The 21,446-nt window shown below is 44.2% G+C and overlaps 1 protein-coding gene across 2 annotated transcripts; it reads left to right on the top strand.

The window, feature by feature from the left end:
* Positions 1-504: 504 nt before the first annotated feature.
* On the top strand, positions 505-21,430 carry apc2 (APC regulator of WNT signaling pathway 2). Of its 2 annotated transcripts, none has more exons than XM_029000797.1 (15): positions 505-1,097; positions 7,528-7,686; positions 8,726-8,816; positions 8,934-9,240; positions 9,681-9,789; positions 10,179-10,292; positions 10,398-10,493; positions 12,358-12,450; positions 12,556-12,949; positions 13,026-13,124; positions 13,206-13,345; positions 13,437-13,514; positions 13,623-13,739; positions 13,854-14,068; positions 14,317-21,430. In XM_029000797.1, the coding sequence occupies exons 2-15, from the start codon at positions 7,546-7,548 to the stop codon at positions 19,907-19,909; spliced, it is 7,587 nt and encodes a 2,528-aa protein (XP_028856630.1). In that variant the 5' UTR covers positions 505-1,097; positions 7,528-7,545; the 3' UTR covers positions 19,910-21,430. The 2 variants fall into 2 exon arrangements, with proteins under 2 accessions (XP_028856630.1, XP_028856631.1); XM_029000798.1 differs by lacking the exon at positions 505-1,097 and adding an exon at positions 5,958-6,054.
* Positions 21,431-21,446: the final 16 nt, after the last annotated feature.

Here is a 21,446-nt window from a genome sequence, read left to right as displayed (position 1 = left end):
TGGCTGTTGCTAAAAAAAAACACAATCACTTCTACATATTTTTTTGTTTTGGACGTGTTTGAGCCAGACCTCTAGACAAGATCTGGCAACACCGATCTGGTCCCTGGTGTTTTTCACGGGAAATTTCATTTTTAGACTCTCTTAAAGCATCCCGTCGTTCCCTTCTTAATTGCAGACGTAGTCGTTGCAAGTCACGTTTCTTCCTTCTTAAATCAACCCGTAATTCGACACGCCCTAACACTCAAACACACGCAGCCGAACAGAAGCACTGCACGTTAGCTATTTATTGGTAAAAAATAAATAAATTAAATAAAGTTAAACAAACAAAAAAAAAAAAACTAATTATCTTAAGCGGTAGAATTAGTCGTGTGTTTCTGACGTCTTTGCGTCAGTGCCTGGCGTCAAACGAGCTTCTGTCTCCCCCTAGCGGTTGGAGAGGACCGTGCGGCGCAGGGCGACACCCATGTCACCGAGACACCACCCACCCTGACCATGGCGACAAAGGAACCCCGAAACATTCCAGATCCTAATTTGCACAGCATCGCTTACAGATTACGTTTATTTATACCGCTGTTTGGAATGCGTGGTGAGGTGATATCGCTGAATTGCACTGTATAATGGCGCGTTTTGTACAATGGCGTTGTTGAAATGAACTATTTGAAATGTCTGCATACAAACATCTCAGAATTATCTTCCAGATCCTCCAAACAGGTTGGTTTTAATGTAATGTGCTTTATGTTTGTAATGCGACCAGGCTCTCGTAACACAACATGCAATATAATACTGACAATATATATTGTGGAGATGTGACTATATCTCCTTCGGATCAAACGTGGTTCAAGTCCCGATTTCCACGCGATCTGCCAGATATCAGTGTTGGTGTCAAGTCCTCAACAAGCCAATGATGAGAAAGACAGACAGGAAGGAAGCAGAAACAGTGAAGAAAGAAAGTGAGAGAGAAGGAGACGCGCACACACACACACACACACACGCAGCATCAGAGCAGCGCATCATCAGATCTCAGCAGCACCGTCCTCTCTCCTCTCCTCTCCTCTCCTCTCCACGCCCAGCCAGAGCCACTCGGATTCCGCCATGAGGTGAGATCTTCCCCCCTTTTAAAGCCCCGAACTGCACCGGGTTCGGCGGGTTTCGAGCTGCCGCGTTTTGCGGCCGTTTTGTTCGCGGTCCTGACGTGAATGTTAATGAGGGTGTGGAGGGTAATGCGCGGCGCTTGTTTTATTTTTACTGCGTTGAAACGCGCTGAGTCGGTATCACTGACCCCAGCCTGGGAACAATAACGACGTGCGATGGAATATTTAACCAGACACGGCGGGCAAGGTCGATCTTGGGTGGGTTGCAGTCCAGATATCGTGTCACAACGTGCAATAACCACCGTGCGACGTCATCTAATATTTAAACGTATTCATGTCTCATATTCCCTTCGACGAAAAGAGACTCGGGTTGCTTCTGCACAATGAAGGTCCAAAAGCAGCCATGTGCGGTCAGAGCAAGAGTGGAATTTTACTGACAGCTTGTCTCTCTGGATATTTGATATAAAGCTATATAGATTGGAAATGGATGATATGTAGTCAGGTTGTGTAGAATCACAGGGACAGTGGCCCGTCTATGTCTGTGCATTGCGTTTTACTACGGTGTATTTGTACAAATGAATTATTTTTCCTATTGCAGTCAGGGGAATGAACAGAAATGAGTGACAGGGGCCTTTAAATCATTTATTTTGGGACACTTGGACCCTTGCGTGTGCTGCATAGATGTTGGGAGCCTCCAGCCTCAGCATGATTCAGCCCCTGTCCCTTCACATATAAACATCACCGGTCCCTGAAAGACACATTTTTGGTTATTATGTAACACAACATTGTGATATAATGATGCAAAAATGTGTGGGTAGGAAGTCAGACTTAATATTGTTTCATCTGGGTTTTAATAAACCAGCACACTGTGCATAAAAAAAATTCAATAAGGTCTCATTTGGGAGTCAATCAACTGTATATTGAGGAAAGGTTTAGCAAAGGGGAGCTGGTTCGCTGTCCATTTCTGACACATACCTGAAGGAACTGATCGTTCGTTTATTTATTGCTATAGTTAACATAAATGCATGCATTTCTTCTTCTTTTTTTTTTCTTGCATCATGACTCAAGTGGCTTTAAATCCCCCACTGTCTGTCTTTGTAATGATCTCAGGTCAATCAATCCGAACTCAGCCTGAACTCACTCATGTCCTCAACAAGTCTGCCATACTCTGCTGAAGGTTCGCATACAGCTGCTGACACTTTCGGGATTGATGTGCCCCCAGAGAGGGGTCAGCCTGTACGGGGGGTCATTTGAGAACTCCGACATGCCGAATCGAACCCAGTCACTGGTGGATTTTTCCAGGCAAATTCCAGTCAGCCCTGATAATAATAATAATACTGTATTGATCTTCACTTGACAAACACGTACGGAAGTGCAAGTCCGAGCTGCGATCGGTTGATGAAAACCGAGATCAACTTTCACTCCAGCAATCGGTGGGCTCGCATCACAATGATTATGATCATTTCAATAAGACTATGCCAGTCATTCGATTTTAATTGCATAATTGAGGCGAAGCGTCGAGGTGCTGAAAATTTAATTCCAGCCCCAGAGAAAGACCTTCAGTGCGGGTTGAATAGCTGAGAGATCTCAGTGAGACCCCTGGGCCATTCTGCCCTCTGCCTGACTTTCAGAAGATTTTGGATTCTGACCTTAAGCCTCAGTGTTAAGATTTCCAACCAAGTACACCATTCTAGAGTGAAAGGTGGTGCGCCTTCAGATTTTGCCCATCTTTTTTGAAACGACGTGGTTCAAACTCACTAAAAACATAAAATTTTACTGCAAGCAACTGCAGCTAATTCTAATTTCACTGTATTGACAGCGGTTTTCCAATAGAACGACACAATGTGGGCCAATGAAGGTTTCAAAATCAATATCCACTTTCTGTCCTAAAAAATGGCCAGGGTTGCATCAAACCTCAAGCTGGACCTTTTTGTACCTTTTTCAGGAGCTAAATAGGTCACACACCCGGCATTTTTAAGCCCGTTAATTGCCTTCCCATTATTAGCAGATAGTTGATGAGACTGGATGATTTATATGTGTATGTGTGTCATCATACCATGAAAGTATTCTGAAACATGCTGAATAGACTGAATTCATTGGGAAATGTATTCAAGACATTTGTTTTCTGGCTGAGCGCCATTGTTCCATAAGATGTGCAATTTAACCTTTGAGCAAAATATCTTTGTTAATTTCTCACCACATCGTAGCCTCAGTACATCCAGTTTTGCTGTGACTGTATTTTGATGAAAATGCTTGTGCTGATATGATGACCTAATTTCAGGTATTGCACCCATATTGCTGCCAAACCTAGATATACTGTAAATATATATATCTATATCTATATCTATCTATAGTAAAAATGTCCAGGGACTGCAGTAATGTGGAGCTGCATGTAAATTTTTTATTAATTATTTTTATTTAACAATGGGCAAGATTGAAGTCTACCTTCAGAACCAGAACCCTTAATGTCCAATGTTTGGAAGGATCCCATATGTCAGATATTTCAGATGCTGCTATGGCGCCACAGCTGACAGCGTGTACATGCAAACAAATCACAGCGGAGACAAACATCATGGCTGCCTGGTGTAGAATACGGGTTGCTGAGGATGCTACCTTCTTTAATGGCAGGTGGTGTTTCCATAGCAACCAGACAGCCACAGAGTGAATGAGCGGAGCGAAGAGGAGGGGAAGAAAAAGCGCGCAGTGGTTCTGAGGGAGAACCCTGTGCTGCTATGTGCTCTTTGTTCTCCGCTCAAGTCGGCTCGCTACCGTTCGGCGCCGGCGCCACATTTGGAATCAGGTGTAGGTTTCAAAGCGAGGAAGGACCTCGGTTTTATAAATAGAAATGCGGCTGCTTGTTTAAACGGTGGCCGAGAGACAGGTCTGTGCAAGCATGTGTGTTTCTGCGCACGATGGAGGGGCAGCCTGTCCGGGAGCCTCAGCCTCGTGCTGGAAAATTGCGGTGATGGGCTTCAGCTTCCCTGTGACCATGACCTGGATAAGCAGGCATGGATAATGAATGAATGCATGGAAGGGGGAAATGAAGACGGGAATGAAGGATGGATGGATAAGTGGATTATTAATAACAAAAAAACAGCACTTCTGATTTTTGGATTCCTCCGCAATTTAGTAGGAACTAAAGTCCGATTGACTTATTATCATTAGGAATAAGGCTTTTGGGAATATTGTAGACAGTAACAATTCAATGCAGTCGCAAGAAATATATGAGTTTTTAATACCTTTTAGATGTTATGTCATGTTTGTTTAAACAGACACTGGATTTATAATTTATTTGGAAAGTACATTTTAGATAAAGTATGTATAATTGTAAATCCCTGTTTTAAATGCTGTTGGGAGATTTATGCTGCCTTGACGGGAAGCCTGTGTGTCTGCAGCATGAACTGATGCGGTCAGAGCTTCCGGTGTCTCATTAGCCAAAAGACAAAAGAAGACATCTTTCTCGCTCTCCGTTTTATTGTGTAACTTTCTCTGCTGAGAAGAGCACCGGTGCTCAGAGAAATCCACCGTCCTTTCACCGACATGTTAATAAAGCAGGTGTGATTAATATGGACAAAGCAATAATTGTATGCTCCTCTTTTCTCTTTTTATTCGTCAGCGACAAAACGCTGCCAATTATTCCTTTGTTCTTGCTGCTTGCCATGTGCACAGGCCTGTGGCTGCTATCGTGTGTGCATGGCTAGATCGAGCATTCAGACGCATGTTTGGTTACATCACAGCACAGGTCGCTCTGGGGCCGATGCTCGCCGCGAGCAGCTAGCACCGGAGCTGAATAAAGAATATGAATAAAATAAATAAAATTTAGTCTGGCATGCAGAGCCTTGATTAGTTGGCGATGATAGAAACTTGTGTTCAAAATGCACTGGAGGAAGAAAGGAAAACTGCACATGGATTGAAGCCCAGCAGGCCACCGCCCTGCCATCACGGCTCTGGGCAGCTCATTTAACCGCTCACCCAGAGCGTGACATTCAGCATGGCCACAAGAAACGTCCGATCAGTATTTCCCTCTCACTGTGGGTCTCGTCTCAGCTGCAGCATTTTAGCACCTTTTCTTCTTCAAAGTGTGCAAAGGGATTGGCTGTTGCCATAGCAACTGCCTTGGAACCATAGCACGCCATTGGCAGAGCAGTAATACACTCCTGGCTCCGTCTGAATTATTCCCCTCTCGGGAGAAGATTTCGAAACAGATTACCCAGCAAGCGCTGTGGCGCCTCTGACAGAAAATAGGACAGCCAGCGCAGACCAGCATATCAAATGGGCAGAAACAAAAGAGAAGTCGCCACTACCCGTCCTGACATAAGTACGCCATTGTGATTGATACATCGCCTCTGGCTAATTAAGATGGGGGGACACACACAGACGGTGGCCCATAACCTGCAGCCCTTGAATTTATTCCTTATGATCAAAAAAGAAAATGGAGGGGCGGGGGGCAGCCGGCTGTGAAAAATCCCCATGGACCGTCCCAAAAGGCAGATCTTCATCAAATGTCACCAAGACATCATTGTGTCTCCAGTGCTGTCCAAAAGCATTTGGGTTCCTTTGCGTCAGAATAATGAATAATGAAAATCTGCACTTTTTACCAGTGCTGCATTATCTTTTTATATGTATATATTTGGAACTCAACAGCTATGGGGGAAGTTGGAGGGTGAGTCTCAGTGCTGGGAAAAAGTGTTTCCAAAGTGTTCCGGAAAAGACACTCTCCCTCCGTCCCCGGATTTTCATCATGGATTCGTGAGCTGGCAGCGGTTTGATTTATCGAGCGATGATCGGTAGCGTAGCCGGACTGGCCCGAGACGTACTTTGCATGACCGCTGGGCTCGGCAGGCAGTAATTGGCATTCGTGTTCAGGGTGCCTATTGTGCGTGGCTGCTGGTGAGCGGACAGATAATTCACTAAAGAAGGCAGCCTGGCGGTTCTTAATTAGGACGAGCTGACGAACGAGAATGTGAGTAGTTCCAGATTGCAACCATTTATTTAGGTGTAATTGCAAGCGCCTGTCTATTATTTAAGCCAATTGTTTGTATGAATATTAATGGCAGCAAACTAAATTTAATGACAGCATTGGATGAGCACTGTTTTGGAGGGGAGAAATTATGCTTCACATGCTTAGCACATTAAACGCAGGGCTGTGAGGATTTTTGTCCTCTTGCTCTGGTGTGGCTGTAAGGGGGTTGTGCTGCCGAGTGCATCTGAAGCCCACCTCCCCCACAGCTGCAGTGAAGGAGAGAATCACCTCTACGGGACAAAGCGTTTTCGTCCGCCCTGTAGCAATATGCAGCTCTGCACCACCCCCCCCCCCCCCCCCCCCCCCCCCGCCCAAAAAAAAAAATCATTAATGTAGAATGAAACCATTCATGCCTCTCCTGCGCCGCGTCTGTGTGCCGTTTTCTAGCATGAATGCATGCATAAAGTGTTCGAAGAGTAGCGGTTCAAATGAAGGCTTGTGTACATCTCACCAGCTACATGGCAATGTGGGCGGAAGTAATGCAAATCTGTCATATCAGCTGTGATGAGTAACAGCTTCAGAGTCGGCTCCTGGCACAGACGGACTGGCCTGATTTAGTGCAGGGACGCTGCTCCCAATGTCTGAACAAAACCAACGTCATGTGGCCGTCAGTCACCCTCCATGCTGAACGCTGCCTGATGGATGGCCCCGCCTTTCATATTCAGATACTTTGTAGATTAGGGGTAATAAAGTTTAGGGGTAATCAAAGATTTGTTCATCTGAGCATTATTTCATTTTAACCTATGATTAAAACTGTGGATTGGGTTGAATAAATAAAGGGCAAAGTACTTTTTAATGACCATGTTTTATCATTTACAGTGTATCTTAAAAGTTGCTAGTGCTTAAATGTACATCATTTAAAATTCTTTTTCCAATAATTCTACTGACTGTCTACTTTCATTCTAATGTCAGCATAGTACTTTTACTTGCTGACTGGGAATTCAGAAAATATATTAACATAGATTCTGAACTTTTTTTTTGAAGTTGTACTTTGTACGTTGAGATATTTTTCATTAAATTGTGATATTCTTAATCTAACCTAGCATATTATCATAAAAGTATCAAGGAAATATAACCAGGCGGAAAATGTTTTTGCCATATAAAGACATTGGGGTCTGGGTACCACTCATGTCTTTTTCTGCTGTACTGCCCATACTGAATGGTCACAGAGTTTGTGAATTCAGACCTACCCAAGCTCAAACACTTAGCTAAACGGAAGAAATAAAAAATGTCCTGCCAGTTCTGAACTGCAAAGTACAATGATGAGACATAAAACTCCAATATAAATATTATTTCTGGTAATTATTTATACAGTGTGTTGTTGTATTGCTACCAAATGGAGATTTTCCATCCTGCCTCCCCCTTGTTGGATGGGCCAATTCAATATATTTGACCCCCCCTCTGTCCCTTTAGGGTCCCGTCTGTTTGAAGATGTCCAAATCTGTGGCTTCCTATGACCAGCTGGTCCGCCAGGTGGAGGACCTCCGCAAGGAGAACTCCCATCTGCGGAGGGAGCTGGAGGACAACTCCAACCACCTGTCCAAGCTGGAGAATGAGACCTCCGACATGAAGGTACAGATCTACTGAAAGCAAAGTTACTCACATGAGGGACTGGAACTGTTGCCTCTATTGTTCCTTTGCCTTTTTCGGTCAGTCGAGCATTACAGGAACACAATGGATCCTGGATCCAATGTATAACCAATAAGCGACTGTTCGTAGTCACTACACAATGACCTTAATGTTTAGTGGCTAGCCTCATGACTCTAGATTGCTCTAGTCACGATAATGAACATTTGAACCATTATAAGAGGCAATCCACTGAACATATTACCCAAACCTTTACATCATTTCTTATCTACAAGGCAGACCTTTAAGAGGGTGCAATTATGGTTAGATGTTCAGCGTATAATGACGCATTACTACACATTTGAAAAATGACAACAACAAAAAAAATTCACTGCTAGCGCAGTACGTAGACTGATGCTTTAAAATCTGATGCCTTAGACATGCCAACATCTGAATACAACACAAAATCCCCAAAAAAGTGAGTGTGTGTGTGTGTGTGTGTGTATTTTTTTACTAATAGTGAGTAAAACAAACACACAACCTGCAAAAACCTGCTCAAAACCTTTTGGCACTGTCCTTTTTAAAAGGGAGTATGGTGAGTGAACGTGACAGACAGTTCTCATTTTGAAGAGCTGATTGGTGGCACACTGCCTGACCTGTCATGAATCTGCTGCACACGTGCGCAGATGCTGAGAGCACAGCTGGATAATCCCTCGTAAATCCTTTATTACTCCAGCCGGACCTGTTCTGTCGCCAGAAAACTGGGATACTCTCTGCAGCATGCTGCTTTTTAGCTCGCTTCTTGGATCATCACAAAAGAAACATCTCATTTTCTAAATGGAGGAAGACAAACAAATGGATAAGGGTGGCATCATGTATTACGTATGTATTAGTCAACTCATTTGATTGGTTGGCCTTGTCTCCGGGCTGCCCGGTGACTATACTATTAAGGTTTTTGCATCGTCATACTGGACATGGCTTGGGTCAGCATTTTGGAGGTGAGTGGTGGACAGGCTTTGACACTGACCGATTCCGCCCATTTCAGGAGGTACTGAGGCAGCTGCAGAGCAAGCTGGAGCAGGAGGCTTTCACTTTAGCCTCTTCAGGCAGGGCAGACGTGCTGGACCAGCTCAAAGGTACAGTTTCTTTCAAATTTAAACTCTTAATATCTTTAGAGACCCATTCCGTGTCTTTGTGGACATCTATGGAATTTTCTTGTGGAACTGATCTTTGCTACTGAAAATTGTTTCCAGAGCTGCACATGGATTTAACCAACTACTACGAGCTAAAATACCAGCCGCACAACCTGCACTCGTTGTCTGAGAACCTGACATCCCAGTCCGCCGATGGGGAGGACAGACTGGCCCTCCCTTCCTACAGTCAGCAGAGAGCCAGGAGCCCCCTCCGTCCTGCATCCCGCCAAGGGCATTTGGTGTCTGGGGAGGGCACTGCCATCCTCCCTGGACATGCACATCACAAGGATGGATCCATATCCAAAACAGGCATAATGGGAGAGGGGCGCATCACCGCCCAGCACTTGGAGGACCTCTGCAAAGAAAGGTACGATTCCTGAGGCTGCATTTAAATATTATGAATAAAAAATCAAATATAATTTTGGCAGAAATTGGTGGCTGATTTTTGTTGTTTCTGCATGGCATCGCAAAGGCAAAATGTAAGCGTGGTAGTAGCCTAATTGGCCTAGTCAGTAAGACACTCGCCAATGAACCAGAAGACCACAAAATCACAGGTTCGAACCCCACGTTCTACCATTAGCCCTAACTGTCTTCAGTGGGACTGTCCCTGTAACTACTGATTGTAAGTTGTTCTGGATAAGTGTGTCTAATAAATGCTGTAAAATCTAAAAAAATGTTGAAGGACGTCATGCAACGTTACAGCTAATCTCTGGATAATTTGAGCCCAGCGCTAAACCTGTGTGATTCGATCCCTTTTAAAGGCAGGTGACCCCATTATAGTAATAGTTGGGAATAACTGTGTTCTAGGACAATGCTGCTAAATGAGATTGAGAAGGAAGAGCGAGAGCGACGCTGGTATTACTCTCAACTGCAGGCACTCTCACAGAAACTGGCTGAGCTGCCTCGGCTTGATACGGTATGTGCCAGATAATCCTGCAATCTGAATAAAAGCACATAAACATACATGCCTGATTGGTACCAGGGGTTTAGTGGAGGGCAAATGCACATAGAACAGTTTACAGACGTTTTCGATCACAAATAACATTACGTCATAATCATAGTCATAATCATAGTCATAATCATAACTCACTTCACTTTGTTCACATTTATACATTTTGGCTGAAAAATAAAAAACATCAGTCAATGCAATTAAAATCATTGTCATGAACTAGTGCAGGTTGTAGGTTTTATGATTAGAATGAAAAACCTTCTAGAGCTCTGGCACCAGTGGTGTGACTGGTTTGATTTTGTTATGCACTGCGATTGAGTTCCAACTAGTTCCAAACACGTGATCTGTCTTCTCAGTTTTCCATCCAGATGGATCTGATTCGGCAGCAGCTGGAATTTGAAGCGCAGCAGCTACGTTCGGTAATGGAAGAACGATTTGGAACCAGTGATGAGATGGTCCAAAGGACTCAGGTGAAGCTCATAGATGTAGTTTGAGTAGAAATGTATTTTAAATGATCCAAGTTGTCTGAATGATGTGGAAATAGGGCAAATATTCATTCACCTTTTTTAATTCAGATCCGAGTTGCGCGTTTGGAGCAGTTGGAGAAAGAGCTGCAGGAAGCCCATGAATGTCGTGCCCCTCAGGAGAAAACCCCCACATCAGAGAGCCAGGTTGGTCATTTCTTTAGCATTAGTGTCCTCCAGTTCAAATCAAAGGACTAGGCCTGGGCTATAATACATAACTCTATTACACAGGCAAGCCTGGAAAAGAGTCACATATGTGGGTCCATCGCCCTGCATTGTTTGTGGCGCTTGCAGCAGAAAGAAAAAAATATTGCAGAGACAGATACAATGACAGCAATTCATTTCCATTTATGCCATTTGTGCATTGGCCAGTCAGTTTATTGCAGGGCGTTGTAAGTAAGAAACAATATAAGGCTGCAGGTCCTGTGCTCCCTGCACGGCAGACACGCCCTCTCTAAACTGATGATGGGATACGTGTGAGTGAGCAGGTAGTAAACACAACATGCGTTATGATGTTCATTTTGACAGCCGTGCTCAGGACGCTTTAAATCATTTAACACCAATAAATCCACCGAACCTCATAATGTTTACACAGTGGAAAGAGTAAATGTCACCAAGAAAAACAGTCCAATTCCAGGACCTGGAGGCAGCCGCAAGTATGAGAATATAATTGAGGATTTATGAAATGGCGTGGGCATAACTCAAGATATATTTCTTGGTTGTGCATCAGATTTGTATTCCTCATATGCTGTCTGTTTTGCATGCCGGTTTCCCTGCTCTTTCGATACTGGGTACTCCTGAATGTTTTATAAGAGCTTTGAAATATTGAGGGGCTGGAGCTGCAGAACAACAGCTCATGATCTTTCAAGAAACAAATGATTTGTAGAGCACTGAAAGCTTCTATAACAGTTTTTTCCACTTTAAACGTAATAATTTTCCTTCAGCACAGCATTTTTATGAATTATTAAAATCATGTAATTTCTATAGCATATTTCTGACCACTAGTGTATCCATTATGCATATTCTACTCCTTGCTAGCGCTATTAAAACAAACTAAAACTAAACCCTGAGTGACTGATTTTATCTATTTGCCCCTAATATATTTATGTATTTAAGTAATAATATTTGACATTAGGCTCCTCAAACTCTTAATCTACACATAGTGTTGCTAGGTAGAAATTTAGCTGAGGGGGGTGGCAGACAGAGAAAATCTGTCTGGCACAGATTCCTCTGGCATAATCAGCCTGGCACCAGGCACAGGGCAGTTTGAAACAGCCCACTCACATCTTTACTCTCTGGGAATTACAACAAAGGAGCTTACGCAGGCTGGTACACATTAACCCTGCATCTATACCATCTTAAGCAGCCGCACGGTAATACTCATTCTCTTGCACCCAGTTATAAACACATTCTATCAGTGAATATGTACAAATGTACAGTAATTATAATTGTTCAGAGACAAATGGCATGTGCAATGCTTGTCGAGCTACATAAAGATATTCAGAGCACCATGTGTCAGTCCCCGCCCTTTTGTCTGAAAACCTCTGACAGATCTCTGACTCAGCTGTGGTACCAAAGGTTACCATAGTGATGAACTGATGGATGAAAGGTTGAATAAATGACTTTCGGCTCTCTGTGGAATAGCGGTTAATCAAATTCAGAGTCGGAGCGTCAGATTCCCCCTTCGCCATCATCTTGAAAATGAACACATTTTCAAACCCCTTTTCTTTCCTTGACTCAGTTTTACTCTGCGGACATGAATAACAAATCATTCAGAGCACTTATGAATAATTCATTGATTCATCGTTACTGATGGAATGCTACATTACCCAAAGGGAAAATATTCACTTTTTGCAAGAATACAGAAGAAGCTGATTTTTTTTTATTTTTTTGCAAAGGCAGCACTTAAAACCGCATAGATTGCATCTCCACAAATAAAGAACTTTATAAACAAAGGAAAATGTATGTTCTTAATTTCAACTGTTTGGTGAGGAATATTGTTTTCTTGCAGACAATTAGCAGTGCTGCAAAACCACCAATATCTGAAATGGAAAATGCATCAGGCACTTCAGCATTGGAAGGCCCAGGAGAAGCTGGAAGCAAAGTAAGCCCATGTTACTAGGTTCTGGCCATAAAGGTCAGTCATATGAGGGAGAGAGAAGTTCTAACCCGTAATTTTGCTCAAAAAATGCTTGGCCCGGCTCTTTAGGTGGAGATGGTCTTCTGGCTGCTGTCCATGCTGGCTACACGCGACCGAGAGGAGATGTCGCGCACGTTGCTGGCGATGTCCAGCTCGCAGGACAGCTGCATTGCCATGCGCAAGTCTGGCTGTGTCCCCCTGTTGGTGCAGATTCTACACGATGGACCAGGGGGGCAAGGAGGAGATGCAGCTGGAGGGAATGCTGGCTATAGCCGAGAGGCCCGGTCCAGGGCCAGTGCTGCGCTACATAACATAGTCTACTCCCAGCCAGATGAGGGCCAGGCTCGCAGGGAGATGAGGGTGCTGCATGTACTGGAGCAAATCCGCTCACACTGCGAGAGTGGCTGGGACTGGATCGAAAACCATGTTGGGACTCCTTCTGCTGGAGGAACTAAAACCACAGGTTAGGTCAAGAAAGAGACCAAATTCTACTTTAACAACATTACTTTTGGCTCACACACCTTTTTCTGAACATTCAGATTTTCCCGAACCTGTGGATCCTCAAATCTGTCAGGCTATGTGTGCTATAATGAAGCTCTCCTTTGAGGAAGAGTACCGACGGGCCATGAATGAACTTGGTATGTTCCCGAGTCATACCAGGGTCTTTAAACATCAAAAGCACAAACAAATATTTAAAAAATCTGTTTGCACTTTGTCAGGGGGTCTTCAAGTTGTGGCAGAGATGGTGCAGTTGGCTCAAGAGCTTTATGGCATGCAGAATGATCCAATCAACATGGCTCTGAGGCGCTATGCGGGCATGGCACTCACAAACCTTACCTTTGGAGATGTTGCCAACAAGGTATGCTAAAGAAAATGCAAAAACCCGGAAGGTAGCACTCGATTATAAAAGTGGTTTAAATATGAACCAAACTGGTTTCTGCTGTTTCCAGGCCACTCTGTGTTCAAAGAAAACCTGCCTGCAGGCCATTGTTGCTCAGCTTGCATCGGACAATGAGGAATTGCATCAGGTATTACAGAGATATGGAACTGAAGTGCTAAATAATTTTGCTATTAACCATTAGTTGACTTACTAGAACCTGAGTTACTCATACCGTGCCATGGTGTGATGTCTCCAGGTGGTATCAAGTATTTTGAGGAATCTGTCGTGGCGTGCTGACATTAACAGCAAGAGGACTCTTAGGGATGTCGGCAGTGTGCCTGCTCTAATGAGTTGTGCACTCCAGGCAACAAAGGTATGAGATATGCTAGAGAATTTATTGATTCTTGCCATTCTGTTAAATGACATTTCGGTAATTCGGTAATTACGCGAATTAAAAAACAACGCTGTTCTTCTATGTGTATTTCAGGAATCAACCTTGAAAAGTGTGCTTAGTGCATTGTGGAATTTATCCGCCCACAGTACAGAGAACAAGGTTGCCATCTGTTCTGTTGATGGGGCTCTTGGCTTCCTTGTCAGTACCCTCACCTTCAGGTGTCAGACCAACTCGCTTGCCATTATTGAAAGTGGTGGCGGAATCCTGCGGAATGTGTCCAGTCTTATTGCAACCCGAGAGGATTACAGGTACGTTCTTCTTTTACGAAGACATAGTTGCCAAAAGCCAATTTAATTGACATGATGGAACCTCATATAGCAAGTGCAAGATTAATCCGGGGTATATTTAAAATGTGCATATTTTCAGTATAAGTAAAACTACTGTTGTGTTGTGGTTTTGTATGTTTAACCACACAGCTAATATAGACGGTAATTGTGCCTGTTGCCTATAATTGTGACACTAAACTGCATATTAACAACACCCTTTTGTTAAACAGGCAAGTCCTCAGGGATCACAACTGCCTGCAAACTTTGCTCCAGCACCTGCGCTCCCACAGCCTTACCATTGTAAGCAATGCGTGTGGCACCCTCTGGAACCTGTCTGCACGGAGTTCTAAAGACCAAGAGTTACTGTGGGACCTTGGTGCTGTGAGCATGCTTCGAAACCTCATTCATTCAAAGCACAAAATGATAGCAATGGGCAGTGCGGCAGCTCTGCGGAACCTTTTAACCAACCGTCCACTTAAATACAAAGATACGGCTGTAGTATCCCCTGGGTCTTGCATGCCCTCTCTCTATATGAGGAAACAGAAAGCACTGGAGGCTGAATTAGACGCCAAGCACTTAGCAGAAACATTTGACTCAATTGAAAAGCAAAGTCCAAAGCATGTAGGCATGAGCAAACCACTGCGGCACATTGAGAGCCTGGCAAAGGATTATGCATCTGACTCTGGCTGCTTTGATGATGATGAAGGCCCAAACGTTTCCAATAGTCTGGACACGGGAACTTTCTCTGTGCTCTCCATGTTTTTGAATAACTCGAACTTTCTTCAGGGTCAGTTTCGCAAGAAAGATGGTGAACCTGAACGGGACGTTGAGCTCCCACTAGTGGTGGATAAAAACACCCCTCCCCCTGAAGATGAAGTGTCAGTTGCAGCGGACCTGTTAGCTAAAAAGATCACCAACACAGTGGCGAAGATTGACAAGCTAGTAGAGGACATAACAATGCATACATCCTCAGAGGACAGCTTCAGCCTCAGTTCAGAGGATCATTTTGTTGACTGGCATTATGGGTCAGAGGAACTTCATGAGGCACGAGCAAAGTCATGCTCACCCTGTCGTCTTTCTGAAACCAGCAGCTTTGCAAATAGAGAGCGGTTTAGCAGGGCCCACGCCCTATTGCGGCTGAAAACGAATAATTCAAGCCTGTCCAATGACAGCCTAAATAGTGGCAGCAGTGATGGCTACTATGGTAGCAAGGACCAAATCCGGTCTTCTACAGTTCCATCAATGCCATCAATGCAAATGCGGCCAAACAAACTTGACCTCAAAATGGCTCACCAAGATATATTCAATAGTGGTGTTCCTTCTGACAGTCAGAATGACCTACCAGAAAGAGATTCTGAGGGCAACAAAGATCTGAAAACCTCAGAGCCGAGCAGCACAGAGACAGAGAAAGCTCAAGATCAGCAACCATATACTCCAGCAACTACATCTACCAAGGTGTCATCAGATGCCAGTATACCCACAATCAAGTTGTCTCCCTCTTACCAACACATTCCGCTTATACAGAGTGTTGCCAAATTTGGCGTTGCCAAAACTGCCATCAATGTTCAAGCAGCCCAAGCGATGAGAAGGCAAGCTTGGGTGCCGACGGTGATGACGGGGGGGAGCATAAGCAAATTTTCTCCAATTTGTGCTGCCAGAAGCCCAACGCTGGGTCAAATGGAGACTGTGCAGAAATACTCAGTTGAGAACACTCCAATCTGCTTCTCACGTTGCAGTTCACTCTCCTCACTCTCTTCTGGTGATGGAGCCTTGGATGGACAAAGCCAAAATGAAAATGAACTGGATAGTGATTCATCCTTGGAAATCATTGAAGTTGAAGATAGCGAAGAGCTGTTGAGGAGGGAGGAAGAGGATGAAACCTTGCAGGATCTGAGTGATAGCCAGCTGTTGGTTACAGATCAGAAAACAAGTATTGCAAGCCCAACTTCAGACCCAATTGAAATTCCATGCTCAACAAAACGTGAAAAGATTTTCCTCAGGAGTATCTCCCCAGGGATACATGAGGACCTAACACCATCAAGTTCTTCAGACAACTTCATTCATGAGACACCACTTGTAATGAGTAGATGTAGCTCTGTAAGCTCATTGGGTAGCTTTGAGTCCCCCTCCATTGCCAGTTCTATTCAGAGTGACCCCTGCAGTGAGCTTATCAGTGGGACAGTGAGCCCAAGTGACCTTCCAGACAGCCCTGGACAAACCATGCCCCCAAGTCGTAGCAAGACCCCATGCTGTGCCGAATCGAATGTGCCAGAACCTCAGACCACAGGAGCAGGAAGTCAGTGGGAGAGTAGCTTACGGAAATTCATGGAGATTGCCGATTTTAAAGAAAGGTTCAACCTACCTCCGGATTTGGACACTATGATTTACTTTACTGTAGAGAAACCAACCGAGAACTTTTCCTGTGCATCAAGTTTGAGTGCCCTACCTCTTCATGAACATTACATACAGAAGGATGTAGAGCTCAAACTTACCCCTTTAATCCAACAACAAGACAACAACCCAACATTAACTGTGTCTCAATACCAGAGAGAGGAATACAATGACCATGCTTATATGGATCAAGCAGAAAGGTATAGTGAGGGCAATTCGGATGATGATATAGAAATTCTCAAAGAGTGCATCAATTCTGCAATGCCCACCAAGTTCAGGAAAGTAAGACCTTTAATGTCTACCCTGTCCAACCAAGTTTTCAATTCACAAGGTCGGAGGTCTATCCATTTACCAGTGTACATGGTGGTTCCAAATGCCAATGCTGCCGGTGCTGTACGAAAATCTGCAGCACCAGGAAGGGATGTATATCACGACGATTCTTCTCTCACCGATTCTGCAGAAGGAACTCCGGTTAACTTTTCAAGCACTACATCCTTAAGTGATGAAACCCTTCAATACCCTGTTAATGTGAGAGGCAAGCGGTCCCGAAACACGGAAAAGCAGTCATTAATTGATCAAGAGGCGAAAAGAATTGAGGATCTTCGGATTTTCTCACGTTTTCATAAACCAGCAAAACTGCCTAATCAGCCAGACATTTTAACCAACCAATTAAACAGAACAAATAGACAGGTGACTCCAACACAGAAATTACTCATGCAAAGTAAAGAGATGGCTGCAAAATTTTCACAGCAGAAATTCCGAGCTCAATCGCCCAATGCACAAATTCAAAAGCAAACTCAGGGTCTGTCAAAGAGTTTGCCACACTTGGATCTTCCAATCAAAATGCAAGAATTGGAGATGTATCAAAACCCAAAAGTACATTTTAGAGACAATACTCAGGAAAATGTTGCATTCCAGACCATGCGTCATCCAACACCAACTGAAGAGGCTGTCTACTGTTTCTATGAAGAACAAATGGACAAAACAGAGGGGATGATTAGGACAGGACAGCGACAGGCATCGGATCTCAACAGAAATAATATGAGCTGTAATGTGGCGAAAGTCCAGCGGGCTGACAGCCCTCAGACACGACTGAAAGGCTTCCAGAAGATCAAACATAATCTAATTTTGAGTGAAGCACCACCATGTTACTCTCTTAGTTCCTCCCTCAGCTCACTGAGCGATGCAGATTTTGAAGAGCACCAAGTGAAAAACAAGCAAGTGTGGATGAAAAACCGGCATAACATGATGTCAAACTCAGCCCACTTCCCTACAAAAAGCGTACACATCCAAAACCAGTATGAAGATAACAATTCCTCAAGTTCAGTGAGCAATCTGGATTCTCAGGATTCAGAGGATGATCTTCTCCTGAAATGCATAACCTCTGCAATGCCTAAACAAAAGAAGAAGCACTCTTCAAGAAAAAGGAAATCAGAGAAAAAGAAGAAAAACGCAGATGACAGGAAACATGAGAAAGACTTGGAGAGTGATGACTTGTTATCGGATAAAGATTCGGATCTCAACAGTGTTGAATGGAGAGCAATACAAGAAGGTGCTAATTGTATAATTACAAACTTGCAAGCGTCAAAGTCTCAGGAACAGTCATCCGAATCAGAGTCAGTAATTTCGTTTATGTCAGGATCTAGCTTTACTCCAAAAGAGCAAAAGAAGAACATCAAAGACAACAAAAAGGCGAACAAACCACTAGATTTTACACAACGCAAGCCAGTTTCAAATCTGCCAGTTGTCTTCAGAGGTCGGACAGTGATATACATGCCAAAAAAGGAGACGACACTTTCACAAAGACCACCTCCTAGGAAAGTGTCAGTCAAAACAGATGCCCTAGTGAAAAATCCTGAGTTGGCTCAGCAGAGGTCTCGGAGTCTTCATCGACTTGGACGTCCTAGTGACTCAACTGAGCTGTCTTTGCCGAAGAGAAGCTCAACACCACCTGCAAGAATACCAAAAAGCTCATCTTCAGGGTCATCGCAAAGTTCGACTCCATCCAAACAATATCAGAAGAAGCCAACGTCACCAACACAGACGAGTAGACCCAGTCAGAAAAAGGACATAACACCAGCAACTAGCCCACAAGGAAAGAATGGGACTACTTCTCCATCAAACCCGAACCATGTGTCTCCAGCTCCAAAGAAAACACAGAAATCGCCTGTCCGAATACCCTTCATGCAGAATCAGTCGAGACAAGCAAGAACAATTTCCCCATTAGTAACCAATCAGCCCACTACCATCAGCAGACAGAACAGCCATCTAGGGAGAAGAGTGCAACCCGCTAACCGGTTTGACCTTGTGCGCATGACCTCGTCTCACTCCAGCAGCAGCGAGACAGACCACAATGGCTTCCTGAGACAACTCACGTTCATCAAGGAATCGTCCGGTGTCTTAAGAAGGGACGCTCAGATCTCCCATTCGGTGCCAGGCTCCCAGCATGCCTCACCCCGGAGAACGTGTCCTGGTGCCCCAGCCGTTTACCTTTGTTCTTCACGTTGCCAAGAGTTAAAGGCTGCAGTTCAAGGACCAAGAAGGATGCCAGTCAGAGACATGGTGAAAAGGTCAGGACCAGAGCAGGGGCTTCTAAGGCAGAGCTCTGCCTTTGCGAGAGCCACCTCAAGTGACAGAGATCTCACGGTCAAACGGCCCGCCAGACGCACCAGTTCAGAGAGCCCTTGCAGGGTGGCTCAGAGGAAGGTCTCTGGACCACAACAGAAAGACAGAGACACATTCAAGCGCCACTCATCATCACCCAGCATCAATGTGCTGAGTCGGGTCACAAGTCGGTCCTCTCTGCGCTCCTCATCGTCTGACTCCAGTGGACATGCAAAGAGTGAGTGCAACGTAAAACAGAGGCAGCAGAGATCACCGCACATCAGTGAAAGAGGCACTTGGAGAAGAATTCGGGATGAAGATGTGCCTCAAATTTTAAAGAGCACCCTGCCGGCTACTGCACTGCCTCGGGTCCCTTCTCCCGAGGGACAAAAGCCGGTGCCACCCTCACTGCCTGGAAAGATGCCAACGATTACTTTGAAGTCAAGGAAGACGAGCGATGCAACAGTCCAGACAGAAGATTTCTCCACCAATAAGACCAACTCGAGTACTTCTCCTGTACTTGAAAATGTTCCAGTCATCTTGGAGGAGGCGACTAAGATAGCCCTGCTCAGAAAGTTCAGCTCTGCTTCCGTTGGTGTCCAGGACGGAGATTCAGATGGCTCTCTGAGAAGCCACAGTATAGGTCCATCAGGAGCCTCTGAGGTTCATGGCAGTGGTGTTGGTCACTTCCGCCACAGTTCTCTCAGCAAAGCAGTCAGGGTGACACCATTTAACTACGTACCCAGCTCTATGGTCTCTACTCTGCAAGACGGACAAAGTCAATCAGCTTCGACCATGGAGAAGTCAATGGGCAAAACCGAGGCTTAGCCCTCGTCCGTCTGTCAGTGAAACACGATCAGAATCCCTACTATGCTCCCGGTGCCGCAATTCTCAGGTGGTTAGGTTATGAAAGCTTTTTTTTTTTTTTTAGCTACAGCACCACATTAAACTCTGCCGTCTGAGATCACTCAGCTCCACTAAGTTGTCTTTGTATGTCTGGCATGTAGGGAAACAGTTTTTTAAATTGGGCTTTAAACGCCCACGAGCCCATAGACTGTTCACATGAATGAGAGGCCACGCTTTTAACACAATATGCAAATTTCACAAGTCTCTAAGATGTCTTTTGAACATTTTTGAACTCTGCTAAGGACTGAATGAAACTGCTGAAATGGACGATTGTGGACATCCATTGTAAATGTTGCGTACTTCCTTTATATCCATATATACACAAAATACCACATGGACGCCACAACAAGCCTTCGCTTTGTAACCGCTGCAGGAAAACCATTTTGCAAATAACTCACACTGCACCCCTGTACATGTGTTTCTAGTGGTTTCCCTGTAAATAGCAAATGCAAAGAACTCTCAGTTTGCAAAAACTTTTCCCTGGGTTGCTACTGACTGCATGCAAAAAAAAGAATCACCTATTGACACTGCTGCTCCTGGACATCTGCTCATGAAAAAAGGAGGGGAGAGATTGGGACGATGGGAAGATGTCAAACTGGACAAAGACGACACCACACACCGACCAAATTCACGTTTTACCGCTCGCGTTCTGATGTAATGGCAACGTACCCTAACTAGGTCACTGTAAATATGTCTGCTTAATGAATGCTTTCTTTGATAACTGTGTTTGCCTCTAGGGTCAGGTATACCTAAAGTAATGAAAAGCAAGAACAATTCGTAGTTAACAAAGACTTTGTAGTTAACAGTGTGTTGACATGTTTGTTCTATCGAACTGTCCTCATCATCTCTGGAAGAGGCTGTAAGTGGATTCAAGGTTCCAGGATGACACTTATGTGAAACAGTACCTTATGAATATGTATTATCTATGGATGTAACATCATTAGCCAAGATGCACTGGAAGTTCACGTCAGAGAGCAAGAATACAGGAGGCTAACGAATTTAAATATTTTAACAGTGTCTCACAACGCAGGTTATGGAGGAGCATCTGCCAGAAACCTATCGTATTTAGGGTTTCTTAATCTTGTAATGGCCTAACAATGAATGCATTTGGATCAGAATAAAATGTTTCTGGCTGGTTGTTCGGACATTTCAGAGAACGGCCTGCTCATGTGTTTTGGCCTTATGTCCAAATTGACTAATACACTGGCTTGAATATTCAAGGATGGCATAAATTAGTTAATTTATTAACTGATTGAAAATGAGAGACTGAGCACCGAAAGATGAAACACGTTGAAGACTGTTACCAACCTTCAGTGGTTGTAGAGGATTGTTGCTTCCGATTGAGCTCTGGAAGTGTGAACGTCTGAGTCTAATAAGCAACAGCAACAGTATTATTCCGTGTTGGCCAAGGAGTCCTTGTAATAAATGTTGTTATTTAACCAACGGCGAACGTGATTAT

The sequence above is a fragment of the Denticeps clupeoides genome, chromosome 13, assembly GCF_900700375.1.
Source record: "Denticeps clupeoides chromosome 13, fDenClu1.1, whole genome shotgun sequence".
NCBI classification, from domain to species: Eukaryota; Metazoa; Chordata; class Actinopteri; order Clupeiformes; family Denticipitidae; genus Denticeps; species Denticeps clupeoides.
This window is presented reverse-complemented; position numbering and strand designations above follow the sequence as displayed.

Excerpts from the sequence above, each read along its gene's own strand:
- apc2 (XM_029000797.1), top strand. The coding sequence starts at position 7,546 with ATGTCCAAATCTGTGGCTTCCTATGACCAGCTGGTCCGCCAGGTGGAG. Across the intron at positions 9,241-9,680 it reads GAGGACCTCTGCAAAGAAAG|GACAATGCTGCTAAATGAGA; the intron begins GTACGATTCCTG and ends ACTGTGTTCTAG. Across the intron at positions 12,451-12,555 it reads CAGGAGAAGCTGGAAGCAAA|GTGGAGATGGTCTTCTGGCT; the intron begins GTAAGCCCATGT and ends CCGGCTCTTTAG.